Here is an 18,584-nt window from a genome sequence, read left to right as displayed (position 1 = left end):
TAACAAGGAGTGATTATACACAGATAAATCGTCTACGCTCTGAAAGAAGATGTGAAGTCATACTTCAAACATTCACGATGAGTTCCCACTGTCGTGAATTAATAGCGAAGCTCTACACGCAAACGACCCTTTCCACCCTCGGTCCCCCCGGCCTAGGCCTTACTCTGCAGTGTGGATGGGGTGAACAGCTAGTTCCCAGCCCATTTGTCAATTTAATCACCCTCACCCAGTCAGTTTCGCTTGTATAACTTCCTGGTAATGTAGGAAGGGCAGTTCACATGTAATTTTTACTTGCTCTAAAAATAACCAAATCTCAGTGAAGCAAACCCCAGGAGATGATGGAATTAGTAATGGATATGTGAGCAAATCAGGTCCACATGTGAGACCCTGAAGTTCGATTGTGATCGGGTGGAATGCTAACGTTAGGAACTGAGCGTAGTGATGGGTAACATCCCCTAAACAGCTGTCTTGAGTTGTGTGCCGGATTACATCAAACATTTACAAGTACATAAAGTACCGTGAGCATGCCCCCGTGCCTCGCTTCCTCCCCTTCTCATGAGCTCCTCTGGCCCCAGGACAGTTCTGCTTCTACTCTCTTTTCATCTGTACGCACATGGTCTTATGCAGTTGTCTTGGTCTAGCACCCAGGCAAAGAGGAAAACATGCAATGCTTTTCTTTGAGACTTAATTTGCTTAATATGATGCTCTCCGGTTGCATCCATTTTCCTGCAAATGACGTGACCTGTTCTTTGTGCTGAAAATGCTCTCTTGTCCATTCTTCTGTTGATTGACACCTGGATTGGTTCATCACATAGCGGTTGTGAATACCTACAGTAAACATTGGTGTGAAATGTCTCTGTGATGTGTTGACTTCCAGTGTTTTTCATAAACACCCAGCAGGGTCACATGGTGTCTTAGTTAGGGTTCTACTGGTATGACGAAACACTTTGACCAAAAAGCAAGTCGGAGAGAAAGGGGTCTGTTTGACTGAACACTTCATCTCACTGTTTATCATTGAAGGAAGTCAGGATTGGAACTCAAGCAGGGCAGGAGCCTGGAGGCAGAAGTTGATGGCCACAGAGGGGTGCTGTTTATTGGTTTGCTCCTCTTGGCTTGCTGAGCCTGCCTTTTTCTTTTCTTTTCCTTAAATTTTACTTTGAGCTTGCTTTCTTATGGGACCCAGGACCACCTGCCCAGGGATGGTACTGCTCACAATGAGCTGGGCTCTTCCCCATCAATGCTAATTAGGAAAATGCCCCCCAGGCTTGTCTACAGCCTGATCTTATGGAGGCATTTTTTTAATTGAGGTTCCCTCCTCTCAGATGACTTTAGCTTGTGTCAGGTTGACATAAAGCTATCCAGCACCCAGGGTATTTTTAGTGCTGATTGTTAAGGAACGCCCACAGTGGCAGGACTAATTTATACTTCCCCAGCAGTATATGAGGCTTCTCCTGGATCCTCATCCCTAACAGCATTTGCTGTTTCTTGTTGTCCCGACGATTGCCCTTCTAACCAGGACAAGGCAGAATCTCAATTTAATTTTTATTTGCATTTCTCTGTTTCCATCTACTTTTGGTCATTTATTCTTCATCTTGAGTTCTTTGCATAGTCTCCATATGACCCATCTGTTCGATGTATAGCTAGCGGAGATCTCCCTTCCTGGAGGCTGTGTGTCTGTTGTTGGTGCTGTCTCCAGGTGACTGGAGTCCTATTTAGAAAGCCCTGACTTACCCTGACATCATAGGTGTTTTTCTTATTTCTTCCACTGCCAGGCTTAGAGTCAGGTTTGACATGAAGGTCGTCTGAGTTGATTTTTACGCAGGGTGACTGAGAGGGATCTCGTGTCCTCCTTCTGCATCCAGCTTTCCAGCATCATTTGTTTTTTTTTTTTTGTTTGTTTGTTTTTTTTTGTTTGTTTTTTTTTTTGTTTTTCGAGACAGGGTTTCTCTGTGGTTTTGGAGCCTGTCCTGGAACTAGCTCTTGTAGACCAGGCTGGTCTCGAACTCACAGAGATCCGCCTGCCTCTGCCTCCCGAGTGCTGGGATTAAAGGCGTGCGCCACCACCGCCCGGCTTCCAGCATCATTTGTTGACAATGTGTCTTTTCTTCAATGTGTATTCTTTATGTTTTTGTCAAAAATTGGGGGCTGTGGCTGTGTGGGTTTCTATGTAGCACCCCCCATTCTGTGCCTTCTTTGCCTGTTACAGCAGCACCATGCTGCTTTGCTGCAGTGGTAATTTCAGCCTGATCCTGGACATGGGAGAGCGCCACCATAGTTGCTTTTCCTGCAGAGTCTGTCTTCTTGACTGCAGCTTTCTGACTTGTGTGGAGCGGGTCTCAAAGTGGTGCTAGTCTGCCTTTCCCCGGTGGCTAAGAGTGCTGAGCACTCCTTAGAATATTTGTTACCCATGCATTGTTCTTTGAGAACTATCTAGTTCATTGGTGCATTTATGGATTGGCAGGTTTTTTGGCATTTTTTTTTTTTTTGCAGTTTTAAAAGAATGCATTCCAAGTATGACCCCTGTCTAATGTGTAGCTGGGAAAGGTTTTTGCCCATCTGCAGGCTGTTTTCACTCCCCTTTTGATTTCATGTAAAAAATTCTTGGCTATGCTATGTATCAAGATGCTTTCACTGTATTCTCCTCTTGCAATGTTGTTGTTTTGTTTTGTTTTTTTTTTTTTTTTTCCTGGTTTTTCGAGACAGGGTTTCTCTGTGGTTTTGGAGCCTGTCCTGGAACTAGCTCTTGTAGACCAGGCTGGTCTCGAACTCACAGAGATCCGCCTGCCTCTGCCTCCCGAGTGCTGGGATTAAAGGCGTGCGCCACCACCGCCCGGCTGTTGTTTTGGTTTTTAAATGAAGTTCTTTGATCTACTCTGAATTGATTTTTTTCAGGGTGAGAGATATGGATCCCATTTTATTTTTCTGCAGGTGGAAATCCATTTTTGCTAGCACCATTTGTTAAATAGGAAGGCTTTTTTTCCAAGTATATGATTTTTGACACCTTTGTCAAAAATGAAGTGGGCATACCTGTGCAGGTTTGTTTCTGGGTCCTTTAATATGTTCTGTTGGTCTGTTTGTCTGTTTGGTGCCAGTACCATGCTATGCGTGTCACTATAGCTCTGCAACACAGTTCAAGGTCCAGTATTGTGGTATCTTGGCAGTCAGTACTCTTTTTGCTTAAGATTGCTTTGGGTATTATTAGTCTTTTGTGCTTCCATATGAATTTTAGGATTTCCTCTAGTTCTGGAAGAGGTCAGTGAAGTTTTGATGGAATTACAACAAATCTGCAGTCCTTTTGACAATATAGCCATTTTTATAACATTAGTCCTACCAGTTCAGGAAGATAGAAGGTATATTAGTAATCTTCTCTTCTTTGGTTAGCTTGATTAACAGTTTGCTGATTTTTGTCTGTCTTAAAAAAACAACAACCAACTCTTTGTTTCATTGATTCTTTGTATTTCCCCCAACTTACAATACATAAGGCTTTAAGGAACATCATTAAGTTATATGAGGTCTCTCTTGTTATGAACTTCCTTAGAACTAATACATTCTTTTTAAAATGTGTCTTTGTCATATTTATCCCCCTTCACATCCTCCCAGACATTCTCCACCCCTTCCTGCCTCATGCTCCTTCCTCTGTTTTTCTTTTTAATTTTTCTTTTGTAAATACTGAGTCCCATTTAATACTGCCTCTACACACATGAGTGCCGGGCCAGCCATCCACTGGAGCATGGGCAACACCCCAGGGTCCACATAGTTGGCAAGAACTGATTCTCCTTCTGCCATCAACCACCAACTACCAATAGCTCCTTGCTAGGGGTGGGGCCTCAAAAGCCCTTCTCCATCCATGCTGACATGTGGGTTGGCTTGATCTTGTGTAGATCTTGCTCAGACAATCAGAGCTGCTCTGGTTTTCTGTCATGTCCAGAATACATTGTCTTGCAACAGTCCCCCAAGACCCCTGGCTTTGCAATCTTCCTGCTGCTCTTCTGTGAGTTTCCCTGAGCCTTTGGGTGTGGTGTAGATGTTTATGGCTATGCGCTCAATAGCCATTCATTTTCTACTCTTTGATCAGCTGTGAGTCTCTATTAACCACCATCCAAACAGAGATGCTTCTCTGCTGAGGGCCAAGAGCTGCACTAATCTGTGGGCATAAGCTTAAGTATTTAGAGGGCAGTAGTTTCTCCAGGAGGATCTGTGACCTCAGCTACAGGCATTTGGCCAGGCATGAGTTCCCTTCTGTGCAGTAGGCCTTAAATCCACTGTAAAAAGCAGATGGTCCCCCTGTAACCACTATTGCACCAAGAGGCACTATCTTACCATGATGGCCATTATTATAGCTCGAAGAACTCACTTCTGTGTAAGACCACTGATGCCTTCTCTTCCCAGTGGTCTGCATAGCATCTTCTGTACTTGGAAAACTAGCCAGCAGGGAAGCTTCCAGATCAGTACCAGCTTGATTTCTCGTTGTAACCAATGTGTGTGGTAGCAGTAGTCAGCAGACCAATAGGGTTTCCAGATATTTCTCCAAGTGCCTCTTGACCTCAAAGTGAGAAGTCAACAGTTTGGATGGTTTCATTCATCTCCAGTGACAAGTCTACAACTGTATGTTATTCTTTTCAGATGCCTTGTATTGGTTTGGAGGCAGTTTACCCTCTGCTGTCTGAAGGGTCCCTGGGATAATCTGGCAGCATTAATGAAAGAAAAGAGAGGGACTCCCAGCGTGGAAGGCAGTCCTAGTAGTTCAATTACTCAAATACTCAACACGATGTAGAAACACACACTATTCTAAGTAAGGAGGAGAGAGTGAGAAAAGCAGGCAGTTTTAGGGGATACTAACTTACTGGGGGGCTTCAGTGAGGTTCGAGAATGTATAATGATCTCAGACAAATTCTGATCTTTAGAGTGGACAGTGATTTCTTATAGAGCCAATGGGACAGCAGTGTGTGTTGACAGACTTTACTCTCTTCCTGTGATGAGTTCAGCTAATGAGGGCTCAGGATGGGCCCAAAGGGATTGTTTCCTTCTTAGTGGACCTGGACTCGCTGCTGAGGGAAGGTGCAGTAGCCAAGGCGGGTATCAGCACTGCAGAGCACTGTCTTGAAGAGTGTTCTCGGAGGCCCCCACAGTGCCTGTCCACTAGCCCACAGATTGACTAGAATCGGGTCAGGCTCTAGGAAAGCTGAAGTTTTGACGAGGGAAATATGGAAATGCCAGGAACAAAAGCACTTCACAGAGAGGCAGATGAGACCATCCCTGCAGCTCTCTGGAAGCCGAGTCTAGAATGGTTTCGCCTTTATTTCTTCTTTCTCTGTTCTTAAGAAAACCATTTTAAAACTTCCAACTTTATTCTTCTGTGAAAGCACCTATCTGTAAAAACAGGGAAAGTAAGACATTTTGAGAGATGAGGGTGGTTTGTTTGTTTGTATCAAAGTAGAATGAATGGCCTTTGGTTCAAATTAATTGGATTCATATATATATATATATATATATACACACACACACACACACACATACACACACACACACATATAACTTATGCATATCTGACCACTACCTTGAGCTGTTTTAATTGGCACAGTCTGTAAACAGCTGCTTGTTTTTGAGGGGGCAAGTTTCTCCGTGCAGCCCTGGCTGTCCTGGAACTAGCTCTTGTAGACCAGGCTGGCCTTGAACTCGCAGAGATCCGCCTGCCTCTGCCTCCTGAGTGCTGGGATTAAAGGTGTGCGCCTCCACCACCCAGCCGTCAACAGCATTTTTTAAAGGAACACCTTATCTAGCTGAATTTTTAGGTCTTTTTTTCTTTACCCAAATCCTTTAAGTTTTCTTTATTATATAATAATTTTGTCTAGACTTAAATGACCTACAAAGATCATAGAGTCACATGGTGTCTGTACTTGGAAGAAAGATTCGATAGTTGGAAGAGGTTAATCCTCCAGAAACATGGTAGATCCACTTGGGAAAGAAGGGATCCTCCATCCTCTTCCATTTCTCTCCCCTGGCAGCTGCTACCCACCTCCTGTTCCTGACTCCTGCTGACCACCAGTCCATGCAGGACTCCTGACAGACTGGCATCTGTGTAGAGGGCATGCTTGGTGGTCACCACAAAGGACACTGGTGGCCTTTGTTAGGATATGAACTGTGTAGACTCTAGAGAATGTGTAAGTGAATTTATACTCAAAGCTCTTCCCCAGTGTGGGGGCTTTTGTTAACAATATCTTGGAGGGCTCTGAAGTATATAATAGGGCTTTTCTAAAACTCTCACTCAAATGGCGTGTTGTATTTTAAGTCTTCAATCAAGATAAAGTAAAAACTGAACATGAGTAACTTTGCCAAGAAGCAAAATACAGATTATGGAAATGGTTCTGGGTTGTCTCTGGATTTGTCAGTATTTCTGTGGGTATCTTTGAAAGGACATCTTAAGATACCCAATCTCAATGTTGAAATGGGGCACCTCAAAATTAAAAATTAGAACATAATAGATGCTCTTGAACTTTTTCGTACAGAAATACAGCCCTCTTCAGTGAGTTGCCAGTGGGAAATACGTTTGTCAGCATGGTCAACCTTGTCTCCCTTGACTAGTACATTACCAGAAGCCCAGATTGAATATTTTCAATTGTAGTACCACCTCCTTGCCTCTTTCTCCACGTTCTCCCTGCACCATGTGTGCAGCCTATACACATTTATTTCTTTATTCAGCCCTTACAGGGAGGTTTCTACAGTTGCTCTTTTTCTAACTCAAACCTCTCCCTTCACTTTATTTCTTAGCAAATGGCTTTATCGACTTAGTTAAATCATTGAATAGTTTCAGCTGAAGCCTGCTGAGCATGGTGACTGGCATGGGAGACCAAATGGAGATGACAGCAGCGTCTGCCATCAAAGAACTCACTTTCTTCCGACAGAAGGCGCAGGCTGATGTGGGGCAGTTCTCATGTCCTCTGATAGAATCCTCAAAGATGATGTGGTTTCACTTTCTGACCCACTGCCGTTCCATCTTCTTAGGTATAGCACACAGTCAGATAGCTCTTAGGATCTACAAACCAGCCGCGATGGTACCTATGTGTAGTGTGGGCTACTCTGGGGGCCGGGGCAGGAGGCTCACTTGAGACCAGCCTGGGAAACCTGGTAAGAGACCATATCAAAACAAGCAGTTGAGACCTACAAACTCCGGTCTCCCATGTCTCTCGAGTATTAGACTCCCTGATGTCCACACCCTCATCTCTCCCACCCAGCTGTCTCTACCCTCAGTGAGCAAAGTGTGCAGTTGTCACCCTCCTGTCTTTAAACTTCTTTCTGCTCCTGTCACCCACAGCAAAAACCCCAGCTTTTCTTGACCTGACTTGGCCCATCTGCCTAGCTTCATGGGCTTCTTTCCTCTTTTTCCTCCTGTCTCTTCACCCCTTAGCAGTACTGGGTGTAGTTGGACTTTTCATTGGGACCATTGGATCCCCAATAATGACACAGAGACTTGTCATTAATTATGAAAGCTCGGCTGATAGCTTAGGCTTCTTTCTAACTAACTCTTGATAGCTTAGGCTTCTTTCTAACTAGCTCTTATAACTTAAGTTAATCTATGTTCTTTTATGTGATTTGGTTACTTTTGCTTTGTATTGCCCATGCTGCTTTCTCTGCATCTTCTGGCATCTCTGCCCTCCTTCTTCCCAGCATCCTCTGGCAGTCCTGCCTAGCTACTGGCCATTTAGCTTTTTATTAAACCAATCAGAGTGATACATCTTCACAGCCTACAAAAGAATTACTCCACAACAGCTGGGCAGCTTGGAGGGTGCATTGCCATCTCTATCCCTCCCTTTGTGTGTCTGTGTCCTCATTCTTCCACACTGCTTTCTTGAATACAGGTCACTGCATGTAGGTCATGGCAATAAAGCCGTACATGTGCTTTGATTTGATTCTCTTTTAGAGAATACTTAAAGAACGATTAATAGAAAAGTTACCATTTAGCATTCATAATAGAAAAGGCTATTCTAAGAAGGAAATAGGGAAGTTGGCCAATTAAACACTTGGTAATCTAACTGGATCTAAATCAGCAAGCACAACAACATGAATGAGGAACACCAGAGACTCGAGAAGGGTGGGTATTAGCAGTGCACACTGGTCAGAGGAGAGTGTGGGCGTGGCTAGCCACCTGCTGTCTGCCCTGGCCAATTAAGTTAAAAGCAGACGCTTGCTCGGTATCCTTGGAGGTTTCGCCCTTTGCAGTGCACACCTTTGACACAATGACAGCTGGCATGTTAGTGCCACAACAGAAGTTCCATAAATTTTGCTATTTTTAACCCTCTTTGCAAAAATACTCACATTTCTCCACTTTGCAATCAAAAAGGGTTATTAAAATTCTACTCTTCTGTGAGTAGATTGCTCTTCTTCACCCGTTCCTCTTCTGCCTGTCTATCACTTATTTTCCACCTTCCCTGATTGTAATTGGACAGTTTATGTGCATCCATTAAAAACAAACAAAAACAAACAAACAAAAAACTAGGGGTATGTGATGGTTTCATAAGGCACTTGCACCCAAGACTGACAACCGAAGTTCAGTCTCTAGAAATCACATGGTAGAAGAAGCAATTCCCACAGGTTGTTCTCTGGCCACCATATGTGCACCTTATCCCCAGATACACGCGTGCGTGCACACACACACACACGAAAACCAGAGGAATAAGTAAATAAATATTAAAAAAATATTTGAAAAAGAAAAACCCTTCCTTTCCAGCAGCTTCCCTGTATTTGTCCAGATCTATTGACAGTAATGGAGTCTGAGAGCTGTGGGCATCAGCAGTCCACTGCTCCTTTCAGGCTGTGCTGTGCTCAGTGAACTGTGCTGCCTGTGCCGTAGCTCTGCTGAGCCGGGTGTTATCTGATGGCGTGTGTCTCCCATGCTCTTCCCACTTCCCGAAGAGCTACTTTCAGCATTCCTTGTAGAGCAGATGTGCTGCAACATAGTCTCTCAATTTTTCTTTGTCTGAGAAAATATTTCCCTTTCAGCTTTTAAGAGCTGATTTTGCTGAATTACAGAATTTTCAGTTGTTTTGCTTTCCCCTTCAGCACCTAAGCACGGTTCCTGCTCTGCTTGCATGGCGTTTGAGGTCTATTGAACCCCCCGTCTGTTCTCTCCGCCTGCGTCTGTAAGGTCTTCCCTCTGGCTCCCCTCCACTCGTCGAAGTCCGATGCTCCTCTGTGTGGGGTGCTTTGTTTTGTTTGTTTTTCTGTTTTGTTTTTTAAGCATTTGGTTTTTGACATTCTTTACTCTTCTCAGACCTAGGGTTTAAATTTGGCCACTGTTTATTTCTTTCCCCACTTTCTTTCTCTCTCTCACAGTTCCACCGTGTATTTATTTTTTCGGGTCTTAGTGTAGCTCTTGGATATTCTGTTCTGCGTTTCTTTGTTGCTTTCCAGTTTTGGACATGTCTGTGGACACCAAGAGAAGCTCCCAGACTCTGCCTTCAGCTGTCTCAGTCGCTGGCTGCTTTTCCCTTCGGCACTTTAAATGCTGTTCCTGCAATACTGCAAATATGCCAGAGGTGCTCTTTACTTCTGTATCATTTTTTCTTCTAGGTTTTCATCCATTCTTCGAGTCTGTGTGTGTCTGTGTGCTTATGGTATTCTCTTCTTGCTTGCCTGCTTTTCCTCTCAAAACTCTTAGGGCGTTATTTCACATCCCAGCACTGCCCCCAGTCTGCTTCTGTTGCTTGCTGCATCTTTTCAAACCACATTGTTTTGTCTCCCATATGTCTTGTAATTTGGGGATGAAAGTTAGACATCTCTATGTAAAAGAAACCGGAGTAAATGGACCCTCAGATTTGGAGTTCTAATGTTTGTCTGCCTAAGAGTCTGTATTTATTGCTTGCTGTAGCTGTAATATCTCAGGCTGGAATTGCCCCCCCCCCTTCTTCTTTCTTCCCTTGGGTTCCCATAGAAGTTGCTTCTTGAGGAAAGTCTGGAACACTGGTTTCCACCAGTGTTCTTTGAAGCCCTGTCCCCTGTGTTCACAGAGTGTCACCTTTTCTCTTGCAGCCCCATATCTGAGGCAGAAAGGCTGGAGTTGGGTCTTTGTCTTCTCCAGGTCAGTTAAGCGCTGTGAACCCCAGTTTGTGGGCTCCTCAGAAGCAGATGTGCTCATCTCCCAGCTGTGTTAGCCAACCAAGAACCCCAGCTGCAGAAGCTCGCTGCCTCACAGCTCTGGAGGCTGGACTGGCAGGGTTGCTCCCTCCAAAGGCCACAAGGGAGAGCCCTTCTCCCCTCCACCATCTCTGGTGGATCATGGCAGTCTGGTTTTCCTAGGCTTAGGAACTCCATTTTCACCCAGTATTCTCCCTGTGCATGTCTCTGCCATGGGAAATTTGTCCAATCAGAGGTGCACTGACCTCCCCTGTGACCTTATTCAACTTACTGTGTCTGCAAAGATTGTGTTTTCAAATGCCACAGCTAAGGTATTCGAACTCACAGGTCATCAATCAATTGAGCGTGATGTAGTCCTGTCCATCATGGCGGGCCTGTTGAGAAGAATGAACTGCTCTGTGTATTTTGAGGTGTCTGTTTCTCTCTTCCTCCTGGTGGACACGAGGGGAGTTTTCAGTGTCCTTCACAGTTGGACCAATGGGTCTCCTGAGGAACCCAGAAGCCTAGTGTCTGCTCTGCTTCTGCTCTAGTGATTGTTCCCACCTGTCTCTGCAGCTGGCATTGCCCTAAGTCTTTGATGAAATGAATGATTGTTCGCCTTTGAGTTTTCATTGTTTTCATGTGGGGACATAGGTGGTTGTCAGTCTTCTTACAGAGCAGGTCAGCAGGTGTTTGCTTGTGCTGGTTCATGTGCTCACGGTGACTGCCTAGGAGCTGCCCCAGCATCCGTTCCCGAACCTTTGCCGGGAGATGTTTAAAGAGTGTCTGTGCGGTGGTGTCACAGAACTGCCTCTGGTCTGCCTCACCTGAACCTGGAAGTGTGCCTGTGAAGACTGCTGAGATGCCTCTTCCCAGACTTCAGACTGGGTCAGACAGCCCTTGCTAGGGACAGCTTACCGATTCTAGTGATGGGCATAAGGACGATTGCATACGTGATGAGGATGGTTGCAGAGCTTGTATCATAATTAATGGTACTTTGGAATAGTTTTAGTTACCTGTGGGTATTTTGTGTATTTGGCCCTGCCTTTCCCATGAGTTTTTATTTAGTCTGTACAGCATTGGGCTGGCCTGATTCTTTCTGATCCTTTCTGTCTTTCCTGGTGACTTCTAAAGGCTGTCTTTCTGTCCATGTGGGAGAGCAAGAGGAATGAAACATTATTTTTCATGACTATCATAGCAGTATCCAAATTTTTAATAAGACGTGGAGGGTTGGCAAGATGGCACAGGGAATAGGGCACTTGTCACAGAAGTGTAAGGACCACAGTTTGAATCTTAGGATCTTATAAAAGCTGGGCAGGCATTAAGGCCACCTGTGACCCCAGCACTCAGGCGGCAGAAGCGGGGCAATCCCTAGGGCAAGTTGGCTAACAAGAGTAGTTGGTATTGTTGAGTTCAAGATTCACTGAGAGACCTTGCCTCAATACACAGAGTGGAGTGAAATTGTGGAAGACATCTGATGTCAACTTCAGACCTCTGTGCACATGCACACGCGCACACATGGTCACACGCAAGCATGCATGCACACATGCAACACATAACACAAGCAGAAGAAATTAGAAAATCTGACACTTATTAGTCAAACTAAGGAAGCAGAAAGTGACCAAATTCCAGGTCCACGGCACCATCAGTATGATGTAGCAGAGGGTGGGCTGTCACACAGAATGATATGCCTGTTTTCTTTGGCCTCTGCCACATACAAATAAACAAACAAACAAAACTCATGGCATTGCAGCTGTTCCTATCTGAGGGACTCCAGACAGCTAGTCACAAGATGAAGAGTCATTACGGACAGCAGGGGAGGAATCAATGCCACTGATTCCTCCTTGCCAGGGAACAGGGCTCCATCTGTATCAGTTCCTCTTCCAGTTGCTGTTAAAAAGCAACCTAAAGCAGGTAGGGCTTATCTGCCTCATAGTTGGACTGTGAGCCCTGGCAGGGAAGGTGGGGCGCGAGGTATCCCATGGGATCACAGTGCACCTTCAGTCTGGAAGCGTGGACAGATAGATGCTGTGTCCCAGCTGTTTTCTTCTTTCTGCTCAGTTTAGGATCTGAGCCCACAGAATGGTGCACCCACAATCTGGATGAGTCTTCACACCACAGCTCCTTACCGAGACCTCCACACGGGTTCCCAGCGACTTGTCTCCCAGGTGGCTCTTGATCTTGTCAAGCCGACAGTGTTGACTATCACACTACCTAGGCCAGTTGCTTGTGGAGTTTCATGCAGTGTAGTCTTTATTATTTCACAGTTCCACACCGATTTTATAGGTCTTTGCTACCGATACTGTCTGGGGGCGAGGCCTTTGTTCAGGCAGTCTGACAAAGTTGCGTGTTTTGATGGCCCAGGACTGTGGCCTTTCTAACATGTAATGTTTGTGAAAAGCTGAAACTTAAGCCTTTAGGTCTTATGAAGCAAGTTGACCCGAGTGAAAGCAATGGAGAAAACAAGTTAACGGTTGCGCGTCAAAGTCTGCATTGGGGTGTATAGTTGAGTCTAAGCATCAAAAGTACTCGGTGGTTTACTACCACATCTAAGGACAAAGAGTTTTCAAGCAGACAGACTTAGCCTAGTGACTCCAGTTTGTTAAAGTACTGAGGGGGGTTGTGAAACCTTGCCCCAAAGCCTTCATTCGCAGGGAAGAGATGCTTCTTTGGTGGGGGGGGGGGGGAAGCCGCACTTCCTTTTCCGAAGGATGAGATGTAGAACGTGGTAGGCGCCGGTCTGTTGGAGCGAAGTGTCAGCTTGCTTTCTTATAATGACCCAGGACCGCCAGGGTGACACTGCCCCCGTGGGATGGGCTCAGTCTGGTGGGGGCGTTTTCTCAGTGGACTTCCCAAAGGACTGTAGTCTGTGTCAAGTTGGAAGAACTAGCCAGCACAGTGCTGTCATTGCGGCTGGGAGGGGACCTACAGTGGGAACAGCAGCTCAGACTGGGGTTATTTGGTAAGTACAGCAACTCATAGTTCTCATTGTTTAAGCTGAATTGGATCTTATTTCTTTTAGGACAAAGTATGACTTTTGTCAGTTGTTCCACGTGAGCTAAGACCACGCCTCTACTGTTATGTGTGGTAGAGTGCAGCAGAGTAGCCCAGCACAATAGGCAGGTTGAGTTCATAGTTTTAGCTCATAGACGGTGGCCTTGCTTTAATGAGGTAAGCTGTTCCTTTTGATTATAGAGGTGCCCTCTTGCCTTCTGCTTTCAGGGAGGGCGTTCACGTCAATCAGGAGTTGCTGCAGATACCGCCTTCTGTTACAGAGCAGTTCATCGAGCTGCTATGTCAGTTCAGTCCAGACCAAGTCATAGAGACACTGCAAGTCCTCGAGTGCTACCGCCTGGAGGAAACCATTCAGGTAAGGCCTGCCACGTGCGTGCACAAGACAAGTGCGAGGTTCCTTGCAGGGTCTCCCCTTCCCAGGCGGGCACAGAGACCCAGGTGTGCGGTTCTTGCAGAAGCTGGAAAGTATTAAGTGCTGGCACCCAAGGTGGCATCGTCACTGCAATAGTCAGCTGCTTTGAGACAACACTCAGCCGTCCCTGCAATGAGTCAGGTTTTATTTAAATTCTAACTAGCAAAGTAAGCCTGGAAAAGGGACCTCGGCAAGTTCCTGTCTGCAGACCGTGAAGGTTAAACAGTCCTGGCGAGCGAGGAAGCGCAGCAGGCCAAACAGCCCAGCAGCTTCAGCACTCTCCTTCCTTGCCTCGATTTCCTTCCTTTTTGAGACCAGGTTTCTCTGTGTAGCCCTGGTTGTCCTGGAACTCACTCTGTAGACCAGGCTGGTCTCAAACTCATAGAAATCTGCCTACTTCTGACTCCTGAGTGCTGGAATTAAAGGCATGCACCTTGAATTTTCTTAGTTACTTTCTTCTGCTTCTCAGTGAGTGAGAGACAAGAGGCAGACAGACAGAGACCGTGTGTGTGTGTGTGTGTGTGTGTGTGTGTGTAGGTGTGCATTATGAGACTAGTATGTTCTCCATTTAACATTTAGATAGAACATTGTCTTCTTTCCTTTTTTTCCTAACCAATAGCGACTTGTATTTTCTGCATCCACTTCCTGCTGTCTTCGTACTTTAAAAATATTGAGTTATGAAATATCTCAGGTATTGCGGAATGTGCACAGTATCAACTTCATATGGACCAACTAAGTAAATTTCAGTTCCAACCTTGCCTTACTTATTTTACAGATAAAACACTTTTTTGTCTGTCTTTCTCCCATCCCTTTTCCTCTGAGGTTACCATCAACCAAACGTGGTAGGCATTCACGTCGGTTCCATTTTCCTGCTAGGTGTTTGCCCTTCTCATTCACTTGTAGAAGCTGGTCTGATTTCTGCATCCCTTGTTCTCCTCCAGCTGTGGGTTAGAAGTGCATCTTCATCCTGTCTGGCGCATCGTTAGCATGGCTTCTACTTCTGCTTCAGCACTCGTGACACAAAAGGTTTCCCTTCTGATTTCTGTAATTTAACATCTTAGGTTTTAGACTTTAATCCTTCTGTAGGCTGATCAAGAGAAAGGGTTATATCTTCTTCCTTACATGATGCTAAATGACCTTACTTATGATATTTTATGAGATTTCCTCTCTGATTTTTTTAAAAAAATTATTTATTATCATTGTATGTGTGTGTTGTATGCATATATATGCACATACAGTGATAATATACACACATATACATATATATGGAGATACACACACACAGACATGTGCATGTGCAGACAACTTTCAAGAGTCCTTCCCCCATGGCATCTGGGGACTGAACTGAGGCCATCAGTTTTCAGGCAGCCCCTTTCCCCACTGAACCATTTTGCTAGCCCTCTGTCTGAGTCAGGGTTACTATTGCCGTGTTGGGACACTATGACCAAAGAAACTTGGGGAGATAAGAGTTGATTTGGCTTATCCTTCCTCATCACTGAAGGAAGTCAGGACAGGAACGCAAACAGGGCAAGAACATGGAAGCAGGAGCTAATGCAGAGGCCATGGATGGGAGCTGTTTATTGGCTTGCTCCTCATGGCTCGCTCAGCCTGCTTTCTTACAGAACCCAGGACCACCTGCCCAGGAATGGTACCACCCACAAAGGGCTGGGCCCTCCCAAATCAATCACTAAGAAAATGCCCCACAGGCTTGCCTATAACCCAGTCTTCAGTGGAGGCTCCTTCCTCTCAGATGACTCCGGCTTGTGTCAAGCTGACATAAAACTACTCAACACACCCTCCTTACTGATTTATTTATTTATTTAAAAAACCTATCTTTTTTACATTCCAGTCCCAATTCCCACTTCTTCCCCTCCTCCTGCTCCTTACACCTCCCCCCCACCCCAGCCCCATCCATTCCTCAGAGAGGGTAAGGTTTCCCATGGAAAGTCACCAAAGTCTAGCATGTTGCTTTGAGGCAGGACCAAGGCCCTCCCCACTATATCTAGGCTGAGCAAGGTATTCTCCAAAGAGAATGAGTTCCAGAAAGTCAGTACAAGCAGTAGGGATAATCCTGGTCCCGACAGTGGCCCCAAAGCCTGCCTTAGCCATACAACTGTCACCCACATTTAGAGGGCCTAGTTTGGCCCTATGCTGGTATCCCTGCTGTCAGGCCGAAGTCAGTGGGCTCCCATTAGCTTAGGTAAGCTGTTTAAGTGGGTATCCTCATCATGGTCTTGAACCCTTTGCTTGTTTGTATTCTCGCTCCTTCCTCTCTTCAACTTTGGGAGCTCAGCCCAGTGCTCCTCTGTAGATATCTGCTTCCATCAGATGCTGGATGAAGGTTCTATGATGTCATTTAAGACAGTCATCAATCTGACTACCGGGCAACCTCCTTACTGATTTCTAACAGCATACTGTGTTAAACTCTACACATGCACGGAGCTCTGTGTGGTTCTCCTCTGTCCCTTGGATGTCTTTCCCTACATGCACATCACATGTTAGTCACTGCAGCTTTACAGGAAGGCTTATTGTCCAGGGACAGCCATGCTCCCTCCCTTCTTGACAGTACTCCAGCAGTTCCCTGCCTCTTCCCAGCCTGCATCACTCAGGAACCACAAAACCAGATTTCTTTAGAGACCTGGAGCTTCGACTGTGAAGTGCAAATTGCACCGGTGCAGAAGGCATTGTCAGCTCTGTGGTCCTGGTGCTTCACATTCAGAAATATTTGCCTTTCTAAAATGCCTCTGTGTCTTTGGTAAGGTTTTATGACCTTTTTTTATTTTTTAGGACAGAGTCTTACTGTGTATTCCTGGCTAACCTAGAACTCAGTATGTAGAGCAGGCTGGCCTTGGACTCAGATCCTGCCTCTGCCTCCGGAGTGCTGTCATTATAAAGGTGTGCACCACTCTGCCCTGTCTCTCAAGGGCATTTTCACTGTTTGCTGCGGTGGCATTTAAATGCAGGGGATTATTTGCGCTGGTTTGCACTTAGCAACCAGCTAAATTCTTTTTCAATACAAGTTGTTTGTATGTATTTTATGACAATGACACTTTCCAAGAGTAGTAATAGTTTGGGGGTTCTACAGCCCAGCCTTGTTCTCACATGTCTATGTACCCTAGGACATGACTGAATAGAAGCAGTGTGCCTTCCATCCTGTTTCTGTTTTAAAGGGAACCTGGCAGATACTTTGCGGTGATTATGGTGTTTATTAGAGGATAATCAGAGATAACATCTCTTAAATTTCTGTTCAGGTTGGTTGTGTGGCTGTGAAAGCGTGTTGTTTTAGAAAAATGATTTTTGTACATTTCTTGAGATGTTTCTCCTCTGATCTGTGTGATAGTGCAAAAATGTTAATTGTCAGCTTGATCAGTTATCGAGTCACCTGAGAAAGAGGCCACTAGGTGCGCCACAGCGGTGCTCCAGCCTCTGGGCACCTGTGAGGGGTTCACCACAGGGGTGCTCCAGCCTCTGGGCACCTGTGAGGGGTTGACCACAGGGGTGCTCCAGCCTCTGGGCACCTGTGAGGGGTTGACCACAGGGGTGCTCTAGCCTCTGGGCACCTGTGAGGGGTTGACCACAGGGGTGCTCCAGCCTCTGGGCACCTAGGAGGGGTTGACCACAGGGGTGCTCCAGCCTCTGGGCACCTAGGAGGGGTTGACCACAGGGGTGCTCTAGCCTCTGGGCACCTAGGAGGGGTTGACACCACAGGGGTGCTCTAGCCTCTGGGCACCAATGAGGGGCCATCTTGAGTAGGCTGGTTGGCACGGAGAGAACTCTCTGAAGTAGAAGGTGAGCCGCGCTCCAGCAGCCGTTCCTCACACTGCTCTGCCCCCTGATGTGAACAAGGTCCGAGCAGCCACTACCAACCTGCTGCTGTTTTAACTCCTTCGTCATGGGGGATGGCGGCTTTGAACTGTGAGCTAGAGTGACCCTTCTCCCTTAAGTCGTCCGCTGGGTATATCCTCACAGCAGTGGAGAAGCTGAGACGATCTGGGCGCCTGCCCTTCCCTGTGCCACCTTAGCCTTCTCTAGTACTCGCTTGCTTTCATTTTCTGTGCTTTCCCCTTTTGTCCCTCAACACACTTAGTCTTCTTTCACTGATTTAGATATTCCTAGTTTATTCACTTTTACTAAACCCCATAAGTCCGCCAGTATCTACCCCTTTTCAGTCATTTTGTTCTGAATGCTTATGTAGAGTTACAACTGACACTGTCTCCTTTATGGCATATTGTTTGTTTATGTGTGTTGGCTTTTCTTCAAGGAATGTACCTCATTCAGATGTGTGACAAATTTGGAAAATAGACAAAGGAATGAGTTTGCTCAAAGTAGAGCTGCCAGATGGTTCACTATAGGACAGGCTCCACATTCTGTACTGTGCAGTAGCGTACTACGAAGGCACGGGTTCGTTAATGACTGTCACGTGTGTTTTGTGTGCTGTACTCTTTGTACTCTGTAAACAAGATTTACAGAAGTGCTTTCTTTCTTTCCTAGATTACACAGAAGTATCAGCTCCACGAAGTCACTGCGTATCTGTTGGAGAAGAAAGGGGATGTTCACGGCGCCTTCCTCCTGCTGCTGGAGGTAGCGTATGACTGTGTTCATTGTCACACTCTGTCTCTCTGAAATGCCTCAGTCTGTCCTTGTTTCTTGTGTTTCGAGGTAAGCTATAGACAGAAATATGTTTTATCTTGGGGTTCATTGAGAACAGCCACATATTTATGTATGGCACCATTTTAAAGTAATAATTTATATTCATGAAAAGTATCCACAGTGTAATATGGTATAGCCAACCTGCCTACAAATTACCAGAGCAAGAGTGATAAAACAATCTCATTCCTGAAGATCCCAAATCTAGAAGTATGCCAGGTGTCAAGAGACTGGGGGGAGACGCAATGACAGTTTGCTCATAACTAAGGATTACACAGCACAACATCACTGATAAATGTAATAGGAGAGAAATCTCAAAAGCATCATGGTGACATGAAAGAATTACACAAAAGAAAACATTGGACATTGAGAAAGTGCATGAGTGGTTTTCTCTTAGTGT

The 18,584-nt window shown here is 45.5% G+C and overlaps 1 protein-coding gene across 1 annotated transcript in view; it reads left to right on the top strand.

The window, feature by feature from the left end:
- The window catches only part of Vps8 (VPS8 subunit of CORVET complex), a 218,506-nt gene that overhangs the window by 127,074 nt on the left and 72,848 nt on the right, over positions 1-18,584 (top strand). The window contains exons 36-37 of the mRNA XM_057764343.1: positions 13,333-13,480; positions 18,029-18,118. Of these exons, the coding sequence (XP_057620326.1) occupies positions 13,333-13,480; positions 18,029-18,118 (238 nt within the window). The remainder of the gene's footprint in view (positions 1-13,332; positions 13,481-18,028; positions 18,119-18,584) is intronic.

This window comes from Chionomys nivalis, chromosome 3 (genome assembly GCF_950005125.1).
Source record: "Chionomys nivalis chromosome 3, mChiNiv1.1, whole genome shotgun sequence".
Lineage (NCBI taxonomy): Eukaryota > Metazoa > Chordata > Mammalia > Rodentia > Cricetidae > Chionomys > Chionomys nivalis.
The sequence above is the reverse complement of the archived record's forward strand: the minus strand, read 5'-3'. Positions and strand labels throughout refer to the sequence as shown.